This window comes from Nannospalax galili, unplaced genomic scaffold, assembly GCF_000622305.1.
Source record: "Nannospalax galili isolate Female #2095 unplaced genomic scaffold, S.galili_v1.0 scaffold309, whole genome shotgun sequence".
Lineage (NCBI taxonomy): Eukaryota > Metazoa > Chordata > Mammalia > Rodentia > Spalacidae > Nannospalax > Nannospalax galili.
Window position 1 is genome coordinate 1,766,479 of NW_008359589.1, and position 22,108 is coordinate 1,788,586.

The 22,108-nt window shown below is 45.0% G+C and overlaps 1 protein-coding gene across 2 annotated transcripts in view; it reads left to right on the forward strand.

Moving 5' to 3' along the window:
* The first annotated feature begins 13,203 nt into the window (after nt 1–13,203).
* The window catches only part of Lemd1 (LEM domain containing 1), a 30,047-nt gene continuing 21,142 nt past the window's right edge, over nt 13,204–22,108 (forward strand). The window contains exons 1-3 of one of the 2 annotated variants that reach the window (XM_029558791.1): nt 13,204–13,297; nt 14,215–14,337; nt 17,164–17,228. In XM_029558791.1, the coding sequence (XP_029414651.1) occupies nt 13,216–13,297; nt 14,215–14,337; nt 17,164–17,228 (270 nt within the window). In that variant the 5' untranslated portion in view covers nt 13,204–13,215. Of the gene's footprint in view, nt 13,309–14,214; nt 14,338–17,163; nt 17,229–22,108 lie in introns of both variants that reach the window. The other variant, XM_029558792.1, reaches the window with a different exon arrangement.

Below are 22,108 nucleotides of genomic sequence, written 5' to 3' on the forward strand. Positions count from 1 at the left end.
TGTTTGTATCCACTTTCACCCCTGCACACACAAGATGCCAGGGATGGAACCCAAAGTCTCACAGTTGCTGGACAAGAGCTCTTCATCAAGCCTGTGGCTTGATGCTCTTAAAGGCAGTGTTTAGTGAAAGGCTTTCTTAGCTGTTCTGGCTCTTCTTCCTGGCCCAGCCTTTAGTCCTCTTCCTATGTCTCGACCTCACCATAATGGCAGGGAATCTCTGAGAATCATTGGTGCTAATGGTCCCCACCAATATGTGAACCCAGCATGTGGGGTGGCTGGATTGTGGTGTGCATTATATGTATATCCTCAACACCTTGACCCTGGAGACTGGTTCAGATCTTAACCCATTGGCTAGCATCAGGTTCATCCCTGCACTGAGGTTATACTTCTGTTGAGCTGACGGGTCATTAACATGGTTGAGATGGTTCATTTTCCTGGGGTGACTGAATCCCATTTTCTAAGCCTACATGGTTTCATTTTGACGCAAGTTGCGTAGTTTCTCAAATCTATGCACTTGGAGTAAGCACTTTTGTGGTCACCACTGAAAAGCATGCTGGCAGATTCTGCTCTGTTAATTGCCGTAAAAAATAAACAAACTTTACCTTGTCCCTTTGTAGTAAGTGAATTATGTTGTCAGGGCGTGTGGGGCATCCTTGTTGATTTCGCATGGCAATACAAGGCAGCAGAAATCAAAGATGTTCCCACTGATCTAAAAGGAAGGAGAATAGAGCTGCTGTGGAAAAGTTGGGTGTGTGCAGGAAGTGAGGTGATGAAACTTGGAAGACACCTGAGGCCCAGTCACTCTGAGCCTCTTTTGTATTATTGGTAGATTGAGGGAAAGCAGGCTTCCTAGCATCTCGGAAACAGTGGGTTAGACTGGCTGGAGCTGGAACTGGTGGGTAACAGGACAGTGGTTTAGGACTATGCTATGATCCCGTTACAGGTCCTTTGATATAGAATAAAGACCTTTTACTTGGAACTGTTGACAGGATGGAGATTTTCAGTCTTACAAGGATGGAAAGATGGCTAAACATTCAGAACAAGGATTATCATGTATATGAGTTACATGTCAATAAAGCTCTATAAAAATCATTCTGTCAGGGCTGGAGAGATGGCTTAGCGGTTAAGAGCACTGACTGCTCTTGCAGAGGACCCGCACCCACATGGCAGCTATGAACCGTCCTTAACTCCAGTTCCAGGGGAATCTGAAGCCCTCTTCTGACCTCTGCGGCATTGCACGACACGGGTGCACTCATATACATGCAAAGCTGTCCTTAACTCCAGTTCTCCAGGGGAATGAAGCCCTCTTCTGACCTCTGCGGCATTGCACGACACGGGTGCACTCATATACATGCAATCAATATACTCATAAAATAAAAATAATAAATAAAACATTTTTAAAAAAATCATTCTATCACGATTCCACTTGGGTTGAGAGATTCTACTTGTGAAGAAATGGGGGACTAAAAAAGGGACAGAAAGATTGAGCCATCAGCCCTAACCTCAAAGCCAGTCTATAAGGAAGGAGTTGTTTAAGGTAGGTCAAACAACAGCTATAATTTAATTTAACTAATTAATTAAGAGTTTCTTGAGACAGGATCAACTTTCTTTTTTTTTTTTTTTTTTTTTTTTGATTGGACAAGAATACTTTTCTTTTTTTTTTTTTTTTTTTTTTGAGACAAGGTCTCATTATGTATCCCTGGCTGGCCTAGAACTTGCTATGTAGACCAGGCTGGCCTCAAACTCACAGATATCTGCCTGCCTCTGCCTCCTGAGTGCTGGGATTTAAAGGAGTATACCACAGGTCTAGCCCTGGTCTCAAACTTTTAATCATCCCTCAGTTTCCTGGGGGCTAGGAACACAGGCGTAAGCACGTTTGTTTAAAGGGTAGTAGCCTGGTTGCCTCTCTTCCATCTCGGCTTCCTTAATGCCTGGCACAAAGTATTCATGACATGTTCCCTTACTTGCCTGGGACAGTTCTGCATTCTATGCTTTTGGTTCAGGAGTCAGCTGGGATTCTTATTCCAGTCCCTCTGCTTTCTACACCCCAGCCTTCACCTGCATGTTTACTGAACTCAGTCAGTCAGTATTGAGTCCTAATGCTGAGCAAAGCCCTGTGGGAACTGCTTCAGGAGAAACTTGGGAAGTCAGCCAGTGTCCCAGCTCCATAGAAACTTACAGTATGACAGAAAGCTACAGCACAAGGTTCAAAGAGTGCAAGATGCCCTAGGCAGAGTTCAAGCAAAAGCTTTGGGGCTTGATGGCCTGAAAGGACAAGGCTGTGTGTGGCAGACTAGGGGAAGGACCAGGAAAGGCTTCTCAGAGGAGGTAGACTTGGAGCTGAGCCTAGGAGGCTATGTGCATAGGCAAAGCTAGCAGTGATCTTGCTAGCAGGTGCTATAGGGAGTCTTTTCTATGGCAAGTGGGTCCGATTGCTTTCTCCCAGAGTCTGATTCCTGACATCTCATTAATGCTTTGACATTAGGCTTTGATTCCATGGAGTTAGTATCCAGGAAGCAGGTAGATGCTGAGTGACTAACAGGCATTTTCCCCCAGCATCAGTGACTGTGTCAAAGGTTCAGCAGCAGATGCTGTTAGAAAGGGAGAAACAACCTGAGCAGGGCTGGAGAGATGGTACTTGCTTTTCTTGGGGTCTGGAGAGATGGCTCAGTGGTTAAAAACACTGGTTGTTCTTGCAGAAGGCCTGGGTTTAAATCCCAGCACACACATGGCAGCTAACAACTGTCCATATCTCCAGTCTCAGGGGATCTGACAGCCTCTTCTGTCCTCTGTGGGCACTGCATGACACAGATGCACTTACCTACATGCAGGCAATACACACATACATATAAAAAAAGAATAATATTAAAAAAGAAAAAGAAAACTTTTTCTTGTAGAGGTCCTGGATTTGGTTTCCAGTACCCATATTGGGTGGCTCACAACTGCTTGTAACTAGCTCCAGTGGATGCAGCCCCCTCTTCTGACCTCACAGGCACATGCATGTATGAGGTGTATATACAGACAAGCAGGTGCATACACATAATTAAAAATAATTAAAAATAACCTGAGGGGCTGGAGAGATGGCTCAGCAGTTAAGAACACTGACTGTTCTTGCAGAAGACCTGGGTTCAAATCCCAGCATCCACATGGCACCTAACAACTGTCTGTAACTCCACTTCCAGGGAATCTGACAGTCTCTTCTATTCACAGGCATTGCACGACACTGGTGCACTTATCTACTTGCAGGCAATACACACATACGCATAAAAATAATAATTTTTTTTTTTTAAAGACCCTGAGCATCACGTTGGCACCTAAGGGCATGAGACACCTCCTTGGTGGGGAAAAGGTCACAGACAAGGTTCCTGGATCAGAACATGACTGTGCCCTCAAGGTTGCACCTGGCTGGGCCATGCCTGCCTACCTGCACTGCCACTTGTATGCTCTTCCACCCTCCTCCTCTTTCTTTCACCCATCCTTCTTCCAAAGAGACAGTTGGGAGATGGCAAAGACGTAATATACTCTCCCCTCCTTTCCCTCTGTACTGTCAGTGGCTAGAACGGGAGAAAGAAAGGCTGGCAGGTCCAAAGTGGCCTCAGTGGTCCTGGCTGTCTTAGCTAAAACACTGGTGACCAGACAGACACGTGATGTCCATCTAGTCCTCTGCTATCTGTAGAGAGAGTGACTCTGCTCTTCCTCCCTTCATAAAACTGGCTATGAAGAGACCACTAGACTTGAGGGTCCCATCTCAATGCTCTACTGAAGTCACTTCATGCCCCACACCTCTGCTTCCTACCTAAAAATGCAGACAGTAACACCCACCCCTTGAGTTCTGTGAGGATCAAGTCAGATGGCATTTGTCCAAGAGCTTTCCTAGCTTAGTGCCTGGCTGTGGGTAGGTTGGATGTTCACGGTAAGGTAACTGAGAGGGTTGGCTGGAAGAGTGACAGATGGCCAGTGTGCCTTTTGCATCACAATTTTCACTGCATCTACGTTTGCTAATTCCAGCACTGGGAAGGCTGAGGCAGGAGGACTGTGAGTTCAAAGCCAGCCTGGGATCAATAACAAGCCCCTATGTCAAAACAACAAACTCCAGGAGTAAGTACCTAGGTACCTCCTTTGTCAGCTAATACACAAGACATGGCGTCTAACTACATTTGCTCTCAACCGTTGGGTGGTGGTGTGGTGAACGGAGCTGGGGTTCTTTTCCAGTTGAGCTGCACTGTGAGGCGCATCCTGCAGGAGGCGCTCTCGTTATCAGTCTCGGCCCAGTGGGGGCTGCTGTAGGGAGCGAGGAGATGAGGGAAACTCGAAGGAAAAACAGCCCCACGTGTCACTCACATATTTACATCGAAACTGTCAAAATAGTTATTTTTAAGTCGAGTTCCGTCTGCTGCGAGTTTAAAAACCAAGCGGCGTGGGGGCGGCCCAGTGCGCATGCTCAGAACTCCAATAAGCTGCAGGATCGCCGGGAGGAGCTGGGGCTCAGTGGGGCAGGCGGGGCGAGGGAGCTGAGTTTGGATGCTCTGCTATTGGCCACTTTGCACTGGGCCCTGGGACGTGCGGACACTCGATTCCTACATGATGGGCGGGCTGCCACTATCCCAAGGGAGCCTAACACTTGTCTTGTACACCGGGACCAGAGGGAGCTCCGTCTCTGCAGTCTTACCTCCATTCCTTTTAGTTATAACTTGAGTCCAGTCGCATCTCCAGAGCAAGCTGCCACAGGCTCCAGATCCAAGTGTGAAGTTAAGGACCAGACGCCCCCACACCCGCCGCCGCATCAGCCCTTCCTAGAAAGGCAGAAGCAGAATTCAAGGGCGGGTCAACGTTGGGGGTGGGCGCAAGCTAAGGACCCTTGGGGCAGCAAGCCATAATGAGAAAGACGTGCTCCTCAGTGTCACGAGTGGCGAGAATTCATTTTTCTTCTTCAAAGTGAGAGACCTGAGATTTGACACTCTCAGGATGCCTCTGTCTTCTCTCCCTCACTGCTCAGGGGCAATGGGATTTGAGACAGACGCTGGCTGGCCTGGCTGTCATCAATATGTGTCCCAGCCCTGTCCAATGTCTGCTCTATAATGAGTAGTGCTTCGGAATGTCACCTCCGTTAATGGGGAATCGGCACCTGTGCACAGCCAGAGCCACCTCTCTGTCTTCATTAGGAAGTCCGAGGCCTTAGCTGCAGGCTGCTCCGGCTGGGTGACAGATGACAGGCAGAGGAGCAAGAGCAGCAGTCTCCTGCTGTCCAGGATTCATTCCCAGACAATGACCCCTCAAATGTCTGCCCCCCCAACACCAAAATAAGCAGCTGAGAAAAATGCCCTTCTAGAGCAAGGTGCAGCAAGGACAGTTAATAGCTGGAAAGCAGGCTAAGGCGCACAGAGAAGCCTGCCTTCACCCCTCATCCCGTGTTCCGGCTGAATTTTAGGGTCTCTGCCTCCTTACCATCCCAACTGTCTTCACAGCCCACATTTTCTGTCTCTTCTAGTAAATTTCTCTGCCATGCAGGTCACAGAATGAGTTTAGAACAGATATCCTTTTTGTTAAAAAAATATTATTTTTATTACTTTATGTGTATGAGTGTATTGCCTGCATGTATGTGAGTGCACCTGTGTCGTGCAATGCTGCGGAGGTCAGAAAAGTGCTTTGGATTCCCCTGGAACTGGAGTTAAGGACGATTTGTAGCCGACATGTGGGTGCTGGGGCCGAACCTGGGTCCTCTGCAAGAGCAGTCAGTGCTCTTAACTGCTGAACCATCTCTCCAGCCTTCAAGAACAGATATTCTTGTTCTAGACTTCTCTCCAGCCCAGGCCTACGTACTGCCTCCCAGCAACCCCCCCCCCCCTTTAATTCTGGGCCTTCTGGTCCTGGTGGGACAGCACATTGCTGTAATCCCAGTACTCAGAAGGCTGAAGCAGGAAAACAATTCCAGGCCAGGCTGGACTGTATAGTGATACCTTGTTCTCAAAATACCAAAGCAGGGCTGCAGAGGTGGCTGTATATGCATAAGGACCTGAGTTTGGATCCCTGGCACCCATGAAAAATCCCTGGGCATGGGCAGCATGTGTTCATGATCCCAATTCTGGGGAGATGTAGATAGGAGGATCCCTGGAGCCCACTGGCCAGCCAGTATAGCTGAATCGGTGAGTTCTAGGTTCAATGAAGGGCTCTTTCAAAAATTAAGTAAAGAGAGATTGAGAAAGACACCTGACATCAACCTTTGATCTCCACACTCATTCATATGTGCATACACCAACAGGAACACATACATATGATACACCCCCCCACACACAGACACAACCCCCAAACTAAACCAAACAAAACCCAACCCAATCAAGTAACACATTACCTCAAGAGACAACGGCTGTGAGGCTACATAGTAAGTCTGTACTCTTAACCTCTTGGAAGCTGTCTCCCTCTGGTACCCCCCAGAACCTCTACTACTGTTCATTATGGAGTCACAGGAGACCAGGGGGAAGGACTCACAAGCCTTCCTCTCTGCTTTCTGTCTATTCTGTCCTTCAGTATACTGCCAGATTACTCTCTCAGTAGTCCCACTGTCACTACTAGTGCCCTCCCTCCTTCAGATGGCTCCTGGTGCCTTCCATTGGCAGCAGCAGGCCCTAGGATGGAAAGGCCCTAGAAGCAGAAAAGGCCTGGGGGTTGTCACCTTCCTCAGAAACTTCTGAGTGCTCTGCAGACTGGCTTAGTCATATCCATTGGTTTTTCTGAAGCCTCATTGACATGTCCACTGGCCAATCTGATAGAGGAAATTCCCCAACTTGCCACACTCTTCCAGGTGTATCAAGTTGACAACTGAAGTTATCTAGCACAGAAATCTTTTCAGGGGTATCCTGGAGTTCTCCAAAACAATATAGGCTATTGCCATTGCTCTTGGTTGCCCTCCAGCACTATTGCTAAAAACACTACACACTTTGATCATGGACATGGAAAAATGAAGTTGGTTCTGACTAGGAAGCTTCTTCCTTGCTGACTCTCATAGTACTGGAAGGTGTAGGTACTGGGGGAAAAAGTCATTAATTGTCTTACCCAGCTGTGAACCTTGTTAGCTACAATAACAACCAAGCTTGCAAAATATGCCCATGGGTGCCCATGAATATTATGGTGACAGCCAACTACTTTCTGGTTGGGTTTAAGGCCTGCTTCACAGGAAGAAACACTCTGACCAAGAATCCATAGTTGGGGAGCTTAGAGGCCCCAGAGGTGAATCTATTACTATGATTTTGCTAAATAGATGTAGTATCAAACTGCCCTCTAAATTCTTATCCCCATCATTTACTAATGGTTAATAGAAAGAAGAAATTATACATGGTCTATTAAAAATATATTTGCTGTTGTGCTTCTAAAATGGCAATTAAGTGACTTTTCCCCTTTGTTTCCAATAAATCTGTTGGGACTTTTTTTCCTCCTACGTCTCTTGATGGGAAGCTACCTCTTGGCCCTCACAGGTCTGGTCAACATGCGTTTACTGTTTCCCCCAGTACAGGTGGCTCCCTGAGAGCAGACTCCACCTCATTCCCCATCTCACCTTTAGTCACACCATGATGCTGTGTGCTTCCATTTCCAGGGAGCAGGTATCTGTAATCACAGAGCCCCCTGCTAACAAGTGGACCCAGCACCTCTTCTGGGTTGACCCAAGATGAATTTCAGTGGCATCAGTTGCTCCCCTTGCCCTCTACTGCTCCTCTTCCCTGCCCAGCTGCCAGTAGCTCCAACAATATTAGCTAATTTTAATCTTCAGCCTAAGAATGATTAATTAGGAAAGCCAGTTTGTCTAAAAGGTATAATTAATCCCAGAGCCAAATAGAAGAGACTTGTGGATTTTCTGTATCACTGCCACCTTCAAGCAGGGTCTAATCAAGCATTGAGCAGACTAGTGAAGACTCATCTTTTAAAGTAGACATGCCATGTAGACACTGGACAAGTCCCTTCTGAAGCAGGCTCATAGCTAAAACGGGACAGGAACTGGGGTGGTGCCTATCCAAGAGACTAAAAGAGATACTGATTTAGGCATCCTGTCTGGGACCATGTTTTTCTAGACTGTTATGATAGCCCTCAGATAGACCTCTAGCCTTTAGTTGTCTATCCACCCTCCCTCCACTGTCAACCTACATTTAATCTAAATGAGTCACTAGTGCCATATCCCACTCAGAAACTTCCAAATGTGCTCAAAGGTGAAGGCTGTGTTGCTTGGTGCAGTCCACTGGTCCTCCACAGATTGGCCCCGTGCTGCCTGACTGCTTTCCCTTCTTGCTCACCACCCTCCTGGCTGTCATTCAGCCCCTTATGCTGGAGCATACTATTGCTTGTTCTGGAAGTCTCAGCCTGGATGACACTTAAAGGCTTTCCTGTTGATACTTTCTCTTATTTTCTTGTAATAACTTGTATTTGTTTCTCTTGTGAGATGCTGAACTCTTTAAAGATACTTTTCCATTTTTGTAGTCCTCGTTCCCTTTCTTTGATTTAGGCCAAGCATCATGCCTGCTCTGTAAGAGACGGTAGATATTTGTTGAAAGAAATTGGTCAGCTCAGATTTTCAAAAGTGATGGCATTGGGCTTTGCTCACTAAAACCTAAGTCCACCCTTTCTTTCCGAAGAGTGGGAAATTCAGCTCAGAACACCAGGGCTAGCGGCTCTTGCGTGCTCTCTCCATCTCCTAGCTGAGGCTCTGAAGCAGGTGGCTTCAGGAACAGAACTGAGATGGTGAATGATGCAACCTGAGGCTGACAGCTGCTGGTCTTTGCTTTAGCTGATTTCCCCTTTGCAAATGGTTATTGGCAATTGAAACTACAAATCTACTATCTGCTCCCCTATGTAAATTGCATTTACATTTAAATTGTGCATTCTTCTGAAGGATGGGGTTAGTAAATAACTGGCAGATTAAACCTGAGGAGAGGAAATTGTGCCCCATATCAAACCTGAGACTGAAGTGACATCTGGCTTTTACTATTTCCATTATTTCGGTTTAATAACAGCATGTGGCATTAAGGGAAGAGAAATTGGATCTACATTTTAATGAAAGGAAGAAGCTCTCAGGATTTAGATACCTTATCATGTTGAATACCTAGTAGATTGGCAATTAAAACTTGCTGTCCTCAAGATGTCTTTGCAGCTATGGAAAGAATAAAAAACAAAAACAAGCTAATGCCTAGGACTACACAGATAAAACCGAGGGAAAGGCTACACACATTGAAGCCAAATAGTTCAGGATTACACAGAGTACAGGCATTCTTAAACCGAACAATGCTGACAAAAGAATCCTGGGTATGCAGGAGGGGAGCTTCCCGAGAGCAGCTTCAGACAGAAAGGTTTGCTCAGAACAGGGAGCTCAGCCTAGAGATAGATGTTACTTGAGATCATCTGGCCCAATCCTTTCCTAATCCAGTTGATTTTAAGTTCCAGAGGTTTGATCAAGAAAATATCATAAAAATGATTATTTTGGCCGGGCGTGATGGCGCACGCCTTTAATCCCAGCACTTGGGACGCAGAAGCAGGCAGGTCTTTGTGAGTTCAAGACCATCCTGGTCTACATAGTGAGTTCCAGGATAGCTGGGGCTACAGGGAGACCCTGTCTCAAAAAAAAGACCAGAAAAAGAAAAAAAAAAAAGATTATTTCATCCCAACAGTCTCACTGTTTAAAATGGAACCAATTCCACCTGCTGGCTGCTTTTTTTGTTGAAAGCAGTTCTGGGAAATGTAAACAAAATGCTTGCGCATCCTAATAACCCAAGCCTATCATTTGTTTTCATTGAAACAAATGTGTCAATTTTCTAAGTCTTTGTTTGGTGAATCCAATGTTTGGATGTTGGAAAATGATGGCATCACATGTTTGGAAACTGGTACTCTATTCAAAATTTTGGAGCCACAGCCTGTGAGCCTTTCTAGCCACCCACCCCAAGATGCTTTGCTCTTTCCCAGGATCTGAAAAGGCCTGAGGGAGTTGCATGAGTAAGTGCAAATGGGATGGAGCCTCCAGAGGAGGAAACTGGATGTGGAAACTGAGGCTGGCACTCATGAGAATAATGGAAACATGCCAAGTACTCTGTGCACATAGCTCACTGAGTCTTCCTGTCGGTCTCATAGGGCAAGTATTGTTATTGTCATTGCAGATGACAAAGAGATATGGTTGCCCCCATGTCACCAGCTGGTAAAGGACAGAGGTAGTACTTGCCTCTAGGCAGGCTGGCTCCTCTGTTCCCTTAAACGCTTTCAGATGGTTCCCTTTTCTTGGTATTTAATCAACACACTGTGTTTTCTCACAGTTACATTTTGTCTTGCATAATTGTTTTGAAAATCGTAGCAGTTTTTCTTGAAAGACTCCAGCTAGCACTGTGACGGATCTTTCCTTAAAATAAAGCAACACCAAGATCTACATTTTAAAAAATATTTTATTTTATTATTTTTTTAATGTGTATGAATGTAATGCCTGTATATATTTAAGTGCATCCGTGTTGTGCAATGCCTCAGAGGTTAGAAGAGGCTGTCAGAGCCCCTGGAACTGGAGTTATGGATGGTTAGTGCTTTTAACTGCTGAGCTATCTCTCTAGTTCCTAAGATCTACATTTTGAAATGTAATGATAACCTATGTCTCAGCTGCCTGTAGGGCATCCAGAGGATGGAATGAGATATGAGAGTTTTAATGGGGCCCAAACCATCAAATGTCTGCATTGTCTGATTATAGATATGCCCTCTATCCTGATTCTTCTTTTCTTTCTTTTTAAACATTTATTTATTTATTCATTCATTCATTTACTGATTGATTGGTTGATTGCATATGTATGTGTGGGCACTTGCATGCCACAGCTTGCATATGGAGATCAGAGAACAGACAACATGCAAGAGTTGATTCTTTCCATCATGTGGGTCCTGGGATTTGAACTCAGGTTGTCAGGCTTAGAGGCAAGTGCCTTTATCTGCTGATCCATCTTGCCAGCTCCTGATTCTTGTTTTCTTTTTTTAAAAAATATTTTTACTTATTTTTAATTATGTGTATGAGTGTATTACTTGCATGTATGTAAGTACACATGTGTCATGCAGTGTCTGCGGAGATCAGAAGCGGGTGTTGGATCCTATGGAACTGGAGTTACAGTTAGCCACCATGTGGGTGCTGGGAATCGAAACCGAGTTCTCTGCAACAGCAGCCAGTGCTGAGCCATCTCACCAGCCCCTGATTCTTATTTTCTTAACTGAAAAATCCTGAATACATTAATCCAAGTCTCTTCTACTTTCTTGTTTCCCTAGAGTAGATGCCAGATGACTACGACTGTGGGTCTTTGATGGTGGCTTGGATGCTGGTTTGATTTTTCTTTTTTCTCTCAGTTTGGTCCTGTGTGGCTCCTTACTTCTGGTGCCTGATGATAACTCTGAATCTCTTCACATTTTGCCATGGCAGTCTACCTTTGAAGCTGGCCAGTGCCTCCTACTCTTTGGATTTAGCTTAAATTCATCATCCCATTTTCCCATCAATCTGTCGCTGGGTGTTGCTGATGTCACACTGTCAGTATTATGATTACCATAATATCTGACAGGCAAAGAGGGGACAGTTGTTCATGGTAACCCTGGGTGAAACTCACCCAGCTTGAGTAGCCAGCCTGATTGCATAGACTTCAGACAATCATGTGAAGGGGTGAGTGAATTAATCATTCGGTTGGATTCCATTTGAATATTTGTCTTCCATATGTGTGTTCCCTCTAGGCAATTGTCTAACCGTCACTTGAAATTGATGAGAGTTCTTTGGAAGGTTATTTTTGGGGAGCTAGAGAGACAACAGACAGCTGTTCTCTGGAACAAATGTCATTGGATCTGCCCGTTTGCCTCCAGTCCCCCCCCAAAAAAAATCAGAGCTGCTGAACCACAGTACCCCTTTCCTCCCAGCATTAAGTTTTCTGATGTGCTGTGCTCCATCTTCCCAAACACATGGAGAAGGGGAAACTAACATTAATCAAGACCTACGGTGTTACTATGTGCTAGAAAAGAAGCATAGCTTTGAAGTACAAAATTGCCAGCGTTCCTGAATTATCATAGGTCACAATCCTGGACTTTTTCTAACTTGTTTATAACATTCTTCCTAATTGGACATTGATTGAACACTAGTAAAAGCAAACTCATTTCTTAAAATTGGACTAGATCTCCCCAAGCTGAGTACTTATTTTCATTGCCGTATTAAAAAGCCTTGAAACCTGATAGAAACAAGATGCAATAAACAAGTGGCTGCACAGAAAGCCCGTTTAAATGGCCCTGCCTTTCCCAGGACGTCGTTAAGTGGGTGAGGAGATCCGTTTCAAGGGGATCAAGAGATAACTGGGATAAAATTAATCGAATTCAAGGCTGTACAGGTTTAGAAAGACATATCAAGGCTTATACAAATCTATATAAATCAATTTGTGTGCCAAAGAATTGAGTTGGCTTTTTCCAAATGCCAGTTCAGCAAAACTACAGTGTCTGCCAGTGCCTAATTAAAAACCTCCATCTCAGGGTGGTGAGATACCTCAGCAGGTAAGGGACTTGCCACCCAAGCCTGATGACCTGAGTTAGATCCCTGGGACCCACATGGTAGAATGAAAGAACTAACTCTGCAAGTCATCCTTTGACCTCCACTGGCAATACCATTGTCTGTGGCAATACCCCCCCCACACACACATGCACATGCACAGAATACACATAATTAAAGATTCTTTTAATTCTTTAAAAACCACATCTCATTAAACAGCAAACGTGAGACCTACTCCTGTGTGCAGTGACTGAATCTCTGTACTCTCATCAAAAGGAGAACAGGGATAAATAACTTTTATTTAATTCAGTGGAAAAGAAAATCTCTCTTACCTCTTTCATATTTAATTAACTTTGTATCCCCTGGGTGCTTGAGTAATACTCAGAGTATGAGCAATAATGGAAATATTTTTGTTCATTCTATCCTTTTCTCACATTACTTGAGTAGAAAAGTTAGAAATCATTGATCCTCAAAAATCTTGGGTAAACTGAGTCTCCCAAATTTTGCATCAAGGCCACTAATCCCAGTGGGGCCCCTGGCAGAAAGCAGAAGTGGCTGATGTGCCTTTTCACTTGTGCAACAGTGGGGAGATGGGACTGTGAGGGAAGCTAGTGTTAGTACTTATTTGTAAGTTGTCTTAATGAATTTAATGTTTTCCTGTTTCAAGGATCCACTGTCAGAAAAGAGGCCAAACTTCTATCACTATGGTGGGTGTTCAGTGTCTGACTGACTGTGAATTGCACAACCAACTTGAGAAGCTTGGATTTTCACCTGGCCCAATACTACGTATGTCTACAGTTAGTATTAAGGACTATTTATTTGCTCTTTACAGCCTGCCTCCAAAGTTTAAAATAACTTATAGCAGAAGGAACATATGCAATAAAAGCTATTAAAAATATAAACAGGAAAACAGAAAGCCATGCAGAGGGAATAGGTAATAAATAGCCCCATATTCTTACAGATTAGTAAATATAATGCAGGGAGGGGGATTGTTTCTTCAGCATGGAGAAGTCACTTGTTTATTATTTAGGCTGTTTTTTAAAAAATATTTTATTTGGGACTGGAGAGATGGCACAGCTGTTAAGAGCTGACTGCTCTTGCAGAGAACCTGGGTTCAATTCCTAGCACCCACATGGTGGCTATGAACCGTCCTTAACTCCAGTTCTAGGGGAATCCGATGCCCTCTTCTGACCTCTGCGGCATTGCACAACATGGGTGCACTCACATACATGCAGGCAATATACTCATATACATAGAATGGAAGTAATAAATAAAATATTCCAATGTCCATGGAGGTCGGAAGAGGGTGTCAGATCCCCTGGAACTGGAGTTACGGACAGCTGTTAATCACCACGTAGGTGCTGGGATTTGAACCCAGGTCCTTTTCAAGAGCAGTCAGTGCTTTTAACTGCTGAGCCCCTTTTTGTTTTTTTGTATGTGCCTTAAATTTTTATGTCAACATGCCTCATAGACAGGGTGCACAACCATGCCCAACTTGTTCTCAAATGTATCCAGTACCTCACTATGGCTAATGTATAGAGGCATTATCTGCTTTTACAACGGAAAGAGTGACTTGAGTTGTTATAGGGTCTATTTCATTGTTAAAAACCATAACTAACCAATAAGGGACTACATTATGAAATTACTTGACCCCAGTAGGATCATATATACAATGTAGGACAATTCAGTTTGTTCTTCTTCAGCTTCCACCAGAAAAATGTATGAAAAAAAGTTAGTGGAGTTGTTGGTCTCACCACCCTGTAAACGACCTGTCACGAGTAGACACCGAGAGTCGGATGAAGCCGAGGACAGCGACAAGAGTGAAGGTACCACCATTCGTTGTACTGCCAGATGGCAGTTTCACACTTATTAATGCCCTGACCAACGTGACTTACACAGCTGTGAATGGTGTACATGCAGATCTGTGAATAGCCACACGGCCCTCTCTGCACACAGAGCCTATAGAATAAGCCCCTGGGCAGCAGAAAGAATGTGAAAGGCAATGCCTGTTGCTGAAGAAACAAAGCAGTTGTGTAGGAAGTTTGGGGAAAGACTGGCCAGTTGGCACAGCCTTTACCTAATTAGAGTCAGACTGTGTATAGATTCCTTAAAACTATCTCTTATCAGTGAATTTCCACCCTCCGTGAGGGTTTAGCTTCTGTTTTGTCTTAATTCATTAACTTGCACCATGATTTTCTTTGGATTAAACAATTTCATGCCTATAAAGAAGGATGAGCTATCTTGTACCTCTCCGAACCCATCACACACAAACTGCTGACAGCAGCTATGAGGATGAGAAGATAGAGGCAGCGGTCTCCAGATCCCTGGGCTTTGCTTCAGTGGCCTTGGGTCAAATGACCTTGCACATTTAGAGTGGCATAAATCATGAACCTGCAGCTTTTTTCTGGCCTCCTCTAGGTTCCTCTAGGATGATGGCCTTGGAGATCCCCACAAATATTTTCTAGGAGTTCTCTGTGAGCCACAGGGAGACAACACTATTGCAGGCCACCCATGCACTCTAGGCTGGATGTGTACCATACCCTTTAACCCTTACAACAGTTAGCTGAAGCCAGAGAGGTAGAGCAACTGGCCCAATACCAAATCACTGGGATGTGGCCCTGGAAGATGAAGACACACTGGAATGTACTGTGAGGAACAGGGCCACCTGTCTTCACCACACGTTTTGTCCAGTAACACAGCAGGATTCAATGTATGTTTGAGAGTGAAAGGGACAGAACTGGCTGGGCTGGGGATGTAACTCAGTGTAAGGCCTGGTATGCACAAGGCCCTGAGGACTGCCCCAGGTACACAGAAACAACAAAAAAAAGTAACAGAACTGAGACTTGAACCAAGGTCTAGTTCTCAAAATTGTGCTTTCTACCCCATAGCCTATACTTGATGGAATTAATTTATTTTGGACCATGTTTGATCTACATAAAAGCACAATTTCACATACTTATTAACAGTTCAACTAAACAATACAAGTGCCCTCTGGGGGAAAATAATCTTGGTATTGGATGGGCACAGAGATTTCCCCAGTGGGCACAGTCAGCCTCATTTTGAAAGGACAGCAAGATTTGGTCAGTGTGCATAAGGGTACCCCTGGACAAGTGGCTATCCTCAGACCTGGTTCTCCCTCTGTTTCCTGCCGTGGGGAGAAGATCTATTCTAGCTCTAGAAACTATTCAGAGCTGCCCATGAAGTCAGAGCCTAGAGCCAAGCTGTGGCCAGCTCCAGCAAAGGGCCCCCTTCCTTCCCTCTCTAGTAGTTCCCAGTGTGCAGCCTCCACAGAGGTGTGCTTCTCCTGGGACTGGAGGAAACTGGTTTTTCTGTTGGTGGTCTTGACTACTTTAACTGGGTCCACCAGCTGCCAGCTTCCAGTTCAGAGGTGGAGGCTCTGCTTCAGCCTTACTCGTGTCATGAAGTCCTGGGTTATTAACCACCAGGGCTTGCTTCCAGGTACAAAACCTTGTCCTCCAGCGAGGACTGAACTGTGTTTTTAAATTTAAGTCTTCTTATCAGAAGCCTCACAGCCCTGAGTATCACTGGAATGAGACTTGAACAAAAGCTGATGTGGGGTCATCCTGTGGACAGTTGGCCTTGGGTGGGTCCCAGAAACACCTGATGCTGGGGTAGAACTGGGGAGGAGAGCAGGGAACAGGAAGTGCTAAACCTTAGCAGACCATTAGTTCACACAAACAACCAGTGACTTAAATTTTTCTGATTTTCACTCATTGTTTTGGTTGTGGGGGTGTATACAGCTTTAATTAGCCAACCTCTTTTAATTTTTGAGGGGAAGTGTGTGAGTTAGGTTCTTGCCCTCCAGCTCAGGCAGATCTGGAACTCATTATGTAGAAGAGACTAGTCTTTAACTTGCAGTGATCCTTCTGTCCCTGCCTCATGAGTGCTGGGATTATAGGTGTGTGTGTGTGTGTGTGTGTGTGTGTGTGTGTGTGTTTGTGTCTCCATATCCAGCCTCCAGCCTGTTTTCAAACTTCCCAAATATTTTTGGTTTGGCTAGATCATTTAAAATCCCACATTATCTGTGTGTGTTGGAACATGCCTGCAATCCTGGGGGTGCTGAGGCAGGAAAGCCTTGGGTGGGAGGCCAGTCTGGTCTACACAGTGAAGCATCAAAAGAAAACACTCCAGCACACAAGCAACTGGACTGAATGTGTAACAGCACAGAGTCCTCCCTACATCCAACATGGCACGATGGGCTGATTTCCACTGCTGGCTGTCCCAAGATACTCAGAAAGCCTCTGGCCTTCCCTCCTCAGGGTACTGTTTCAGATAAAGAGGCAGAAAGTCCTACTTCCTGTCATGATATTCAGGGACACACAGAGCTCATAGTTGGTTTTCAGGGTGATGCTAGACTGAAATCAGATGTCCAGAAACAGCCAGCTTGCTTATGTGTCTAAGAGGCATACAAACATGACAGCTAGCCGTATCCCCTGGGAAGCCTAAGCGTGTTTCACTGAGGCTGCTGTGGCTCAGGAGAAAGACTCTTCTCTGGGAAGGACAGTGTGAATTCTCTTCCCCTCATGAAAACACCCTGTGGCTGAGAAAACGCGCCTGATGCTTGGTGTTTATTTCTCCTGCTGGCTTATATGTTCTCAAAGCCCACTTTCCTTTTGTTTCCCTCAATGCAGAACTAAACATCATTTTGAAAGGAAATATCGGACTCTCAGCAGAAAAAGGCAAGGAATTCAAGAAAGTATGTACAACTCTGATGCATGAATACTTTTACACATATATTATAAATAGGAATTAATATTTCCGTCTATAAGGAAAGAAAAGCTTGTTAACATTGTGTTAGAGTGGTAAAGTCCTAGTCTAAAGCTGGTCATTTTAATGCAAGTTTCTGCTGTGTGAAATGATTTTCATGTTCTAGTCAGAGCATTAAGGTCCCTTTAACTTAACCCTTGGCAAAACAGCTGCTGCGAGCTTCACATTCCCTTGCACCACCTTTCCTACTGAACTGGGTTCTAGGCCCATGGTGAACATGTAATAAATGTGTCTCTAGCCTCTTCCATTTTCCAGATATTGAGATGTGGCTTCTACCCCCTCCACGGTGGGGCGGGAGGCTGAGTATGTCAGCATGCTCCTGGGTGTGGGGGCTGTCTCACTGATTTAGAGGTCCTGCCTGCTGCTTCCTTGTGGCATGCTTTGGGCAAAGCAGTTAGCAGATGTAAAACGCATAGCAAGACTGGTGAACTCTCAGCATAGAGCGCAGCACAGAATGGGTGTTTAGTCAGGAATTCTCACACTGCCTCTCTCCTGGCTTCTTCTCACCTCTGTCCCTTGGTATTTCAAGGCTATTGTCTCATGAGATTTTGACACTTCTGCTTTCTTGTTTCATGGTTTTACCACTCTGGTGGGTTCCTTCCTGACTCTTATCTTGTTCTTGTGCCTCAGGCCTTTGACCACAGCCCTCTCTGGACACAGCCCTCTCCTATTCCTGCTCTGGTGGCTTCCCTTGTCATCACTTCCTGTGATGGCTCCCTCAGGACCCTCCTCAGTCACTGGCCCGTGTCTGCCTTCTTCTCAGCCCCTAACCTCTTTCCTTCTTCCCTGCATCCATTCTACAAAGAATTCCTCACAATCATAAGTATTTGTAGATTTGAGAGATGTGTTTCTGCCTCAGCCCACCACGATTCCCCTCCTACCCTGTGCAGGATAGGTATCAGGAGCAAGTACACTCCCGCTCTGTTCACTGGCATGGGTAGCTTTCTTGCTGCCATAGGCTCACCATCATTGTCTAGGCTCAAAGCACCAGACCACTCAAGTAATAGCCGCTCCTCAGAGCTCTTCACACATTAACAGTTTCCAAGTCTTAGAAACTGGAATCATAGTTTTCAAAAAACCTATTCCAAAGAGGGCCAGGTGGTACAAGCTTTTAATCTTAGCACTGAAGAAGCAGAAGCAGGGAAAGAGGATTGTGAGCTCCAGGCCAGCCAGGGCTACATAGCAAGACCTTATCTTAAAAAACCAACCAACCATGGGCATGGTGGCAACAGGCCACTTGGGAGGCAGAGGCAGGCAGCTCTCTGTGAGTTCCAGGCCAGCCTGATCTACATAGAGAGTTGCAGGCCAGTCATGGCTACATAGTGAGACCCCCATCTCAACAAACAAACAAACAAACAAACAAACAAACAAACACAAACAAACGAGAAACCTTGTTAGATAAAAAAGGTGGCAGGGGTTGGGATCGCCATGAAACAGAGACATAGAAGACTCTGGAAAAGAGAGTTTACTTTGGGGTTAGCAGGGCTGGGTCTCAGCTAGGGAGTGAGTGAAACCAGCAGCCTAATGGCTGCAGAGGGGTAGCTTATAAAGGGACAGAATGTGGAAAAAGAGAATATTTTTCTGCTGTTTGGGGGCTGTTCAGGGAGGGCGTGGGGTCTGTACCTGGTGAAACTTATCGAGGAAAACATCTACTGTAAAACATGTTTTCTACAATTACAGGGTTCCAAGGGCCCATTGCAACTATAAGGCTTGGGAAAGCTGTTTGTCAGCCTGTGGAGCATGCTCTGGTGGTCACAATGCATCAGGCCACTAATTCCGGAGCTGCTTTTGTCAGCTTGCAGTGGCTGGAAGTTGGTTTACTCAGTTCCTCTTAGGGGCCTTATTGTTTCTGGATCTGGGGTCACCTGGACCTGAACCCTATCAAACCTCTCCAGGGGCTGAGGATATAGTAGCACTTATCTCGCTTCTGCAAGCCCTGGGTTCTGATCCCCAGTCCCCACCTGAAAGAAATATCTTTTCTTTCCACTGTGATTATCCCACCTTGTACCGTATTATTAGTATTTTATTTGAACACTTGCAAAGTTCTCCTAAAGTAGTTTCTGCCCCTAACTTCTCCCAGTCTGCTCTAACAGGAGTGGTTTAATCACTGCTCTACCCATGGAGACACTTGGGTACTTCCTGTATCTTTCCTCTCTTGTCCAGCGATATGCCTGGTATGTTTCCTATACCTTCTCCTGAGTCTTGGTGCCAGCTGGCCCTTGTGCCTGGAATCCATTTCATTCTTATCACATCATGCCCATTTTTTTTCCCTGTTAAAATCCTGTGATCTTGTAAGGAGTGTCTCAAAGGCCACTATTGTGAATCCTTTTTAATGACATTTTACCCCATTCACTAGCTGAGCCATCACAGGGTCCTATACCTGATAAGAGCCCAAAACATGTCTCACCAAGCCTATCAAACAGTTTCAGCAATAAATAGGTTAGTTGCAACTGGAGTCTACTATTTAAACTACTGCAGAATTTAAATAACTGAAAGGAAACCCCAGGCAGACATGGCTGTGATGCACTGTGGCGGCCTCCCTTTCAAATGCAGTTCAGATTTGATGAAGTGATTCCAAGAGCACATCATGTTTTCTAAAAGGGTTTTTAGAAGTCTTCCAAATGGTTCTCTAAAGGAATCTTTCTATTCACTAAACCCCAGTTCCTTAGAAAATTCTTTTGTCTAGATCCTGCAAAGATGGTTACAGTAGAAAAAGCGACCTGTGTGCTTAAAATGTATAAAGTGGGACCAGCACCCTGCAGTCTTCACTTTACGTAAATCTGAGACAAAGCTGCGTCGATATTTTCTACTGGCAATAGAATTAAATAAAAGTTTACAATGGCACAGAATCTTTTGATGTGAAGGATTTATATAAGCCATTTTGATTCCTCAAAGGGCCCTGAGACATCTATTTAACGTTAAATCTGGAAGTAAATGTAAATAAGCATTTAAGCTTCCATGTAAAAATGGTAGGAAGTGTGTTTATTGAGACACTTGTCTTACGCACTAGACTTTCATTACTTGAGAGCAGTGGTCTGCACCTAGTAATCTTGTCAGTGCCTAAGAAGGAAGTTTTAGTGTTTGTTCCACTCTCCTTTCACTTTTGTAGGTTTCTAGTAGAAAACAGCCATTAGGACTTGGACTATGTCAACTTCAGAATTCTAATTAACATGATGAATGTGAGTTTTGTCAAACCACCTACATAGCCCACTGACTTGGTCATTAAGGCCACTCGCAAGACCAGATCAGGACTGGGGTTGTAGCTCAGTGGTAAAGTGCATGCCTAGCAAAGAGAGCAGGCTAGTCAGGTTACTGTTTAGAAACTGGTAGTGCTTTTCATCAGAAAGGCACTGAACCTTGCTTATATTTCTGGTATTCGGATGGGCAGTTAGGCTAGTATGTATAACCCAGGTTCCAGGTCCCCTTCAACAAGGGAATTTACAATTGATGGCGAAGCAACAGTCTATACTGGTAGGCTACATAAAATGAGGTTTGAGTAAAGTGCTGTTGTGCTTTATCAACCCCAACCAGGATGCTTTTGAGAATGAAAGGGATCACTAGCCAGGGATACTCAAACAAGAGGAATAAGCTGGGACTGTCTTGGGCAGAAGAGGGCACATGGCTACCTGTGTTTAGAGTTGGTTCCAAGGCTTGGAGTGTTTGTGAATGCACTCCCCATCTTGGGAGGGCTTGCTGTGTCCAATAGCCAGTGTGTAGCTAGCCCAGGGCTGTGTCCCCAAGCTCAGCTTTCCCAACTGAGGTTTCCTCATTCACTCCCAGACACAACCTGCTCTTTGTCATCAGAACCTCAGTGCCTCCCAGTCTCCCAGCCTGGATGCTCATTTCTCCTGCCACCTACCCTACAGGTCCCACTGCAAGTGTCTCAGATGTGGTCTGTGCCTAGGGATCTGCTTTTTCAGTCAGCCCCCACTGACTCTCTGCCCAAAAGCTTTTGCTCTAAGTTGTAAAATGGTGAAGGTGGGAAGCCGCGTCTTTTGACTGCTCTGCATTCAGTTCAACACAGGCATGTGAAGAGGGGCTCCCTCTGCTCTCTGTTGGCCTCTTTGGGAGGAACTTGGTCCTCTATGAGGTAGATGATCTCTTGTCTGATTTCCTATTCTGCACCATATGTTTTGCCTCCAGGACAGACTTACTGCTTTGAGAGATAGTGCTTAGGCCATAGAGAGCTGATGATGGGCCAGAAGATGGCCACACAGAACATCCATCCACTTTAAGCCTATTAAACTAACAGTCATTTCTTAGTACAGGATACTGTCTTCAACCCCTGCCTGAGGAAGAAAGCAGGTGCAAAAAGAGTCATAGTTTCCTCCTTGATAAAACTTTAAAATGTGCTCTGGATACAAGGATGAGTACCAAAAATATAGATTCTAGAGACAGTCAGGGCTCAGTCCTAGCTCTGCCACTCACTTGGCAATGACCCCAACCTTGCTGTGTCCAAGTTCTCCATCTACAAGTAGGATAATAATGGTTTTGGCCTTGTAGTGTGTTGTGGCAATGGAGTTAAAATATACAGATTAGAACTTGGAGCAGAGAAATTATGCCATATATTAAAAGACATGTAAGCATAAACAAGAGTTTGTTTGTTTTATTGTGATTGTTTTGTTTTTTTTTTTTTTTTTTTTGAGATCTCACAGACATCTGGATGTCACAGAGATCTGCTTGCCTTACCTTCAATCCTGAGTACCAGGATTGAAGTGTGGCCATCACACCTGGCTCAAGAGTTGTTGTTTTTGTTAGCATGATTGTTGTATGCACAGTATGGGGCTGGAGAGATGGTGCAGTGGTTAA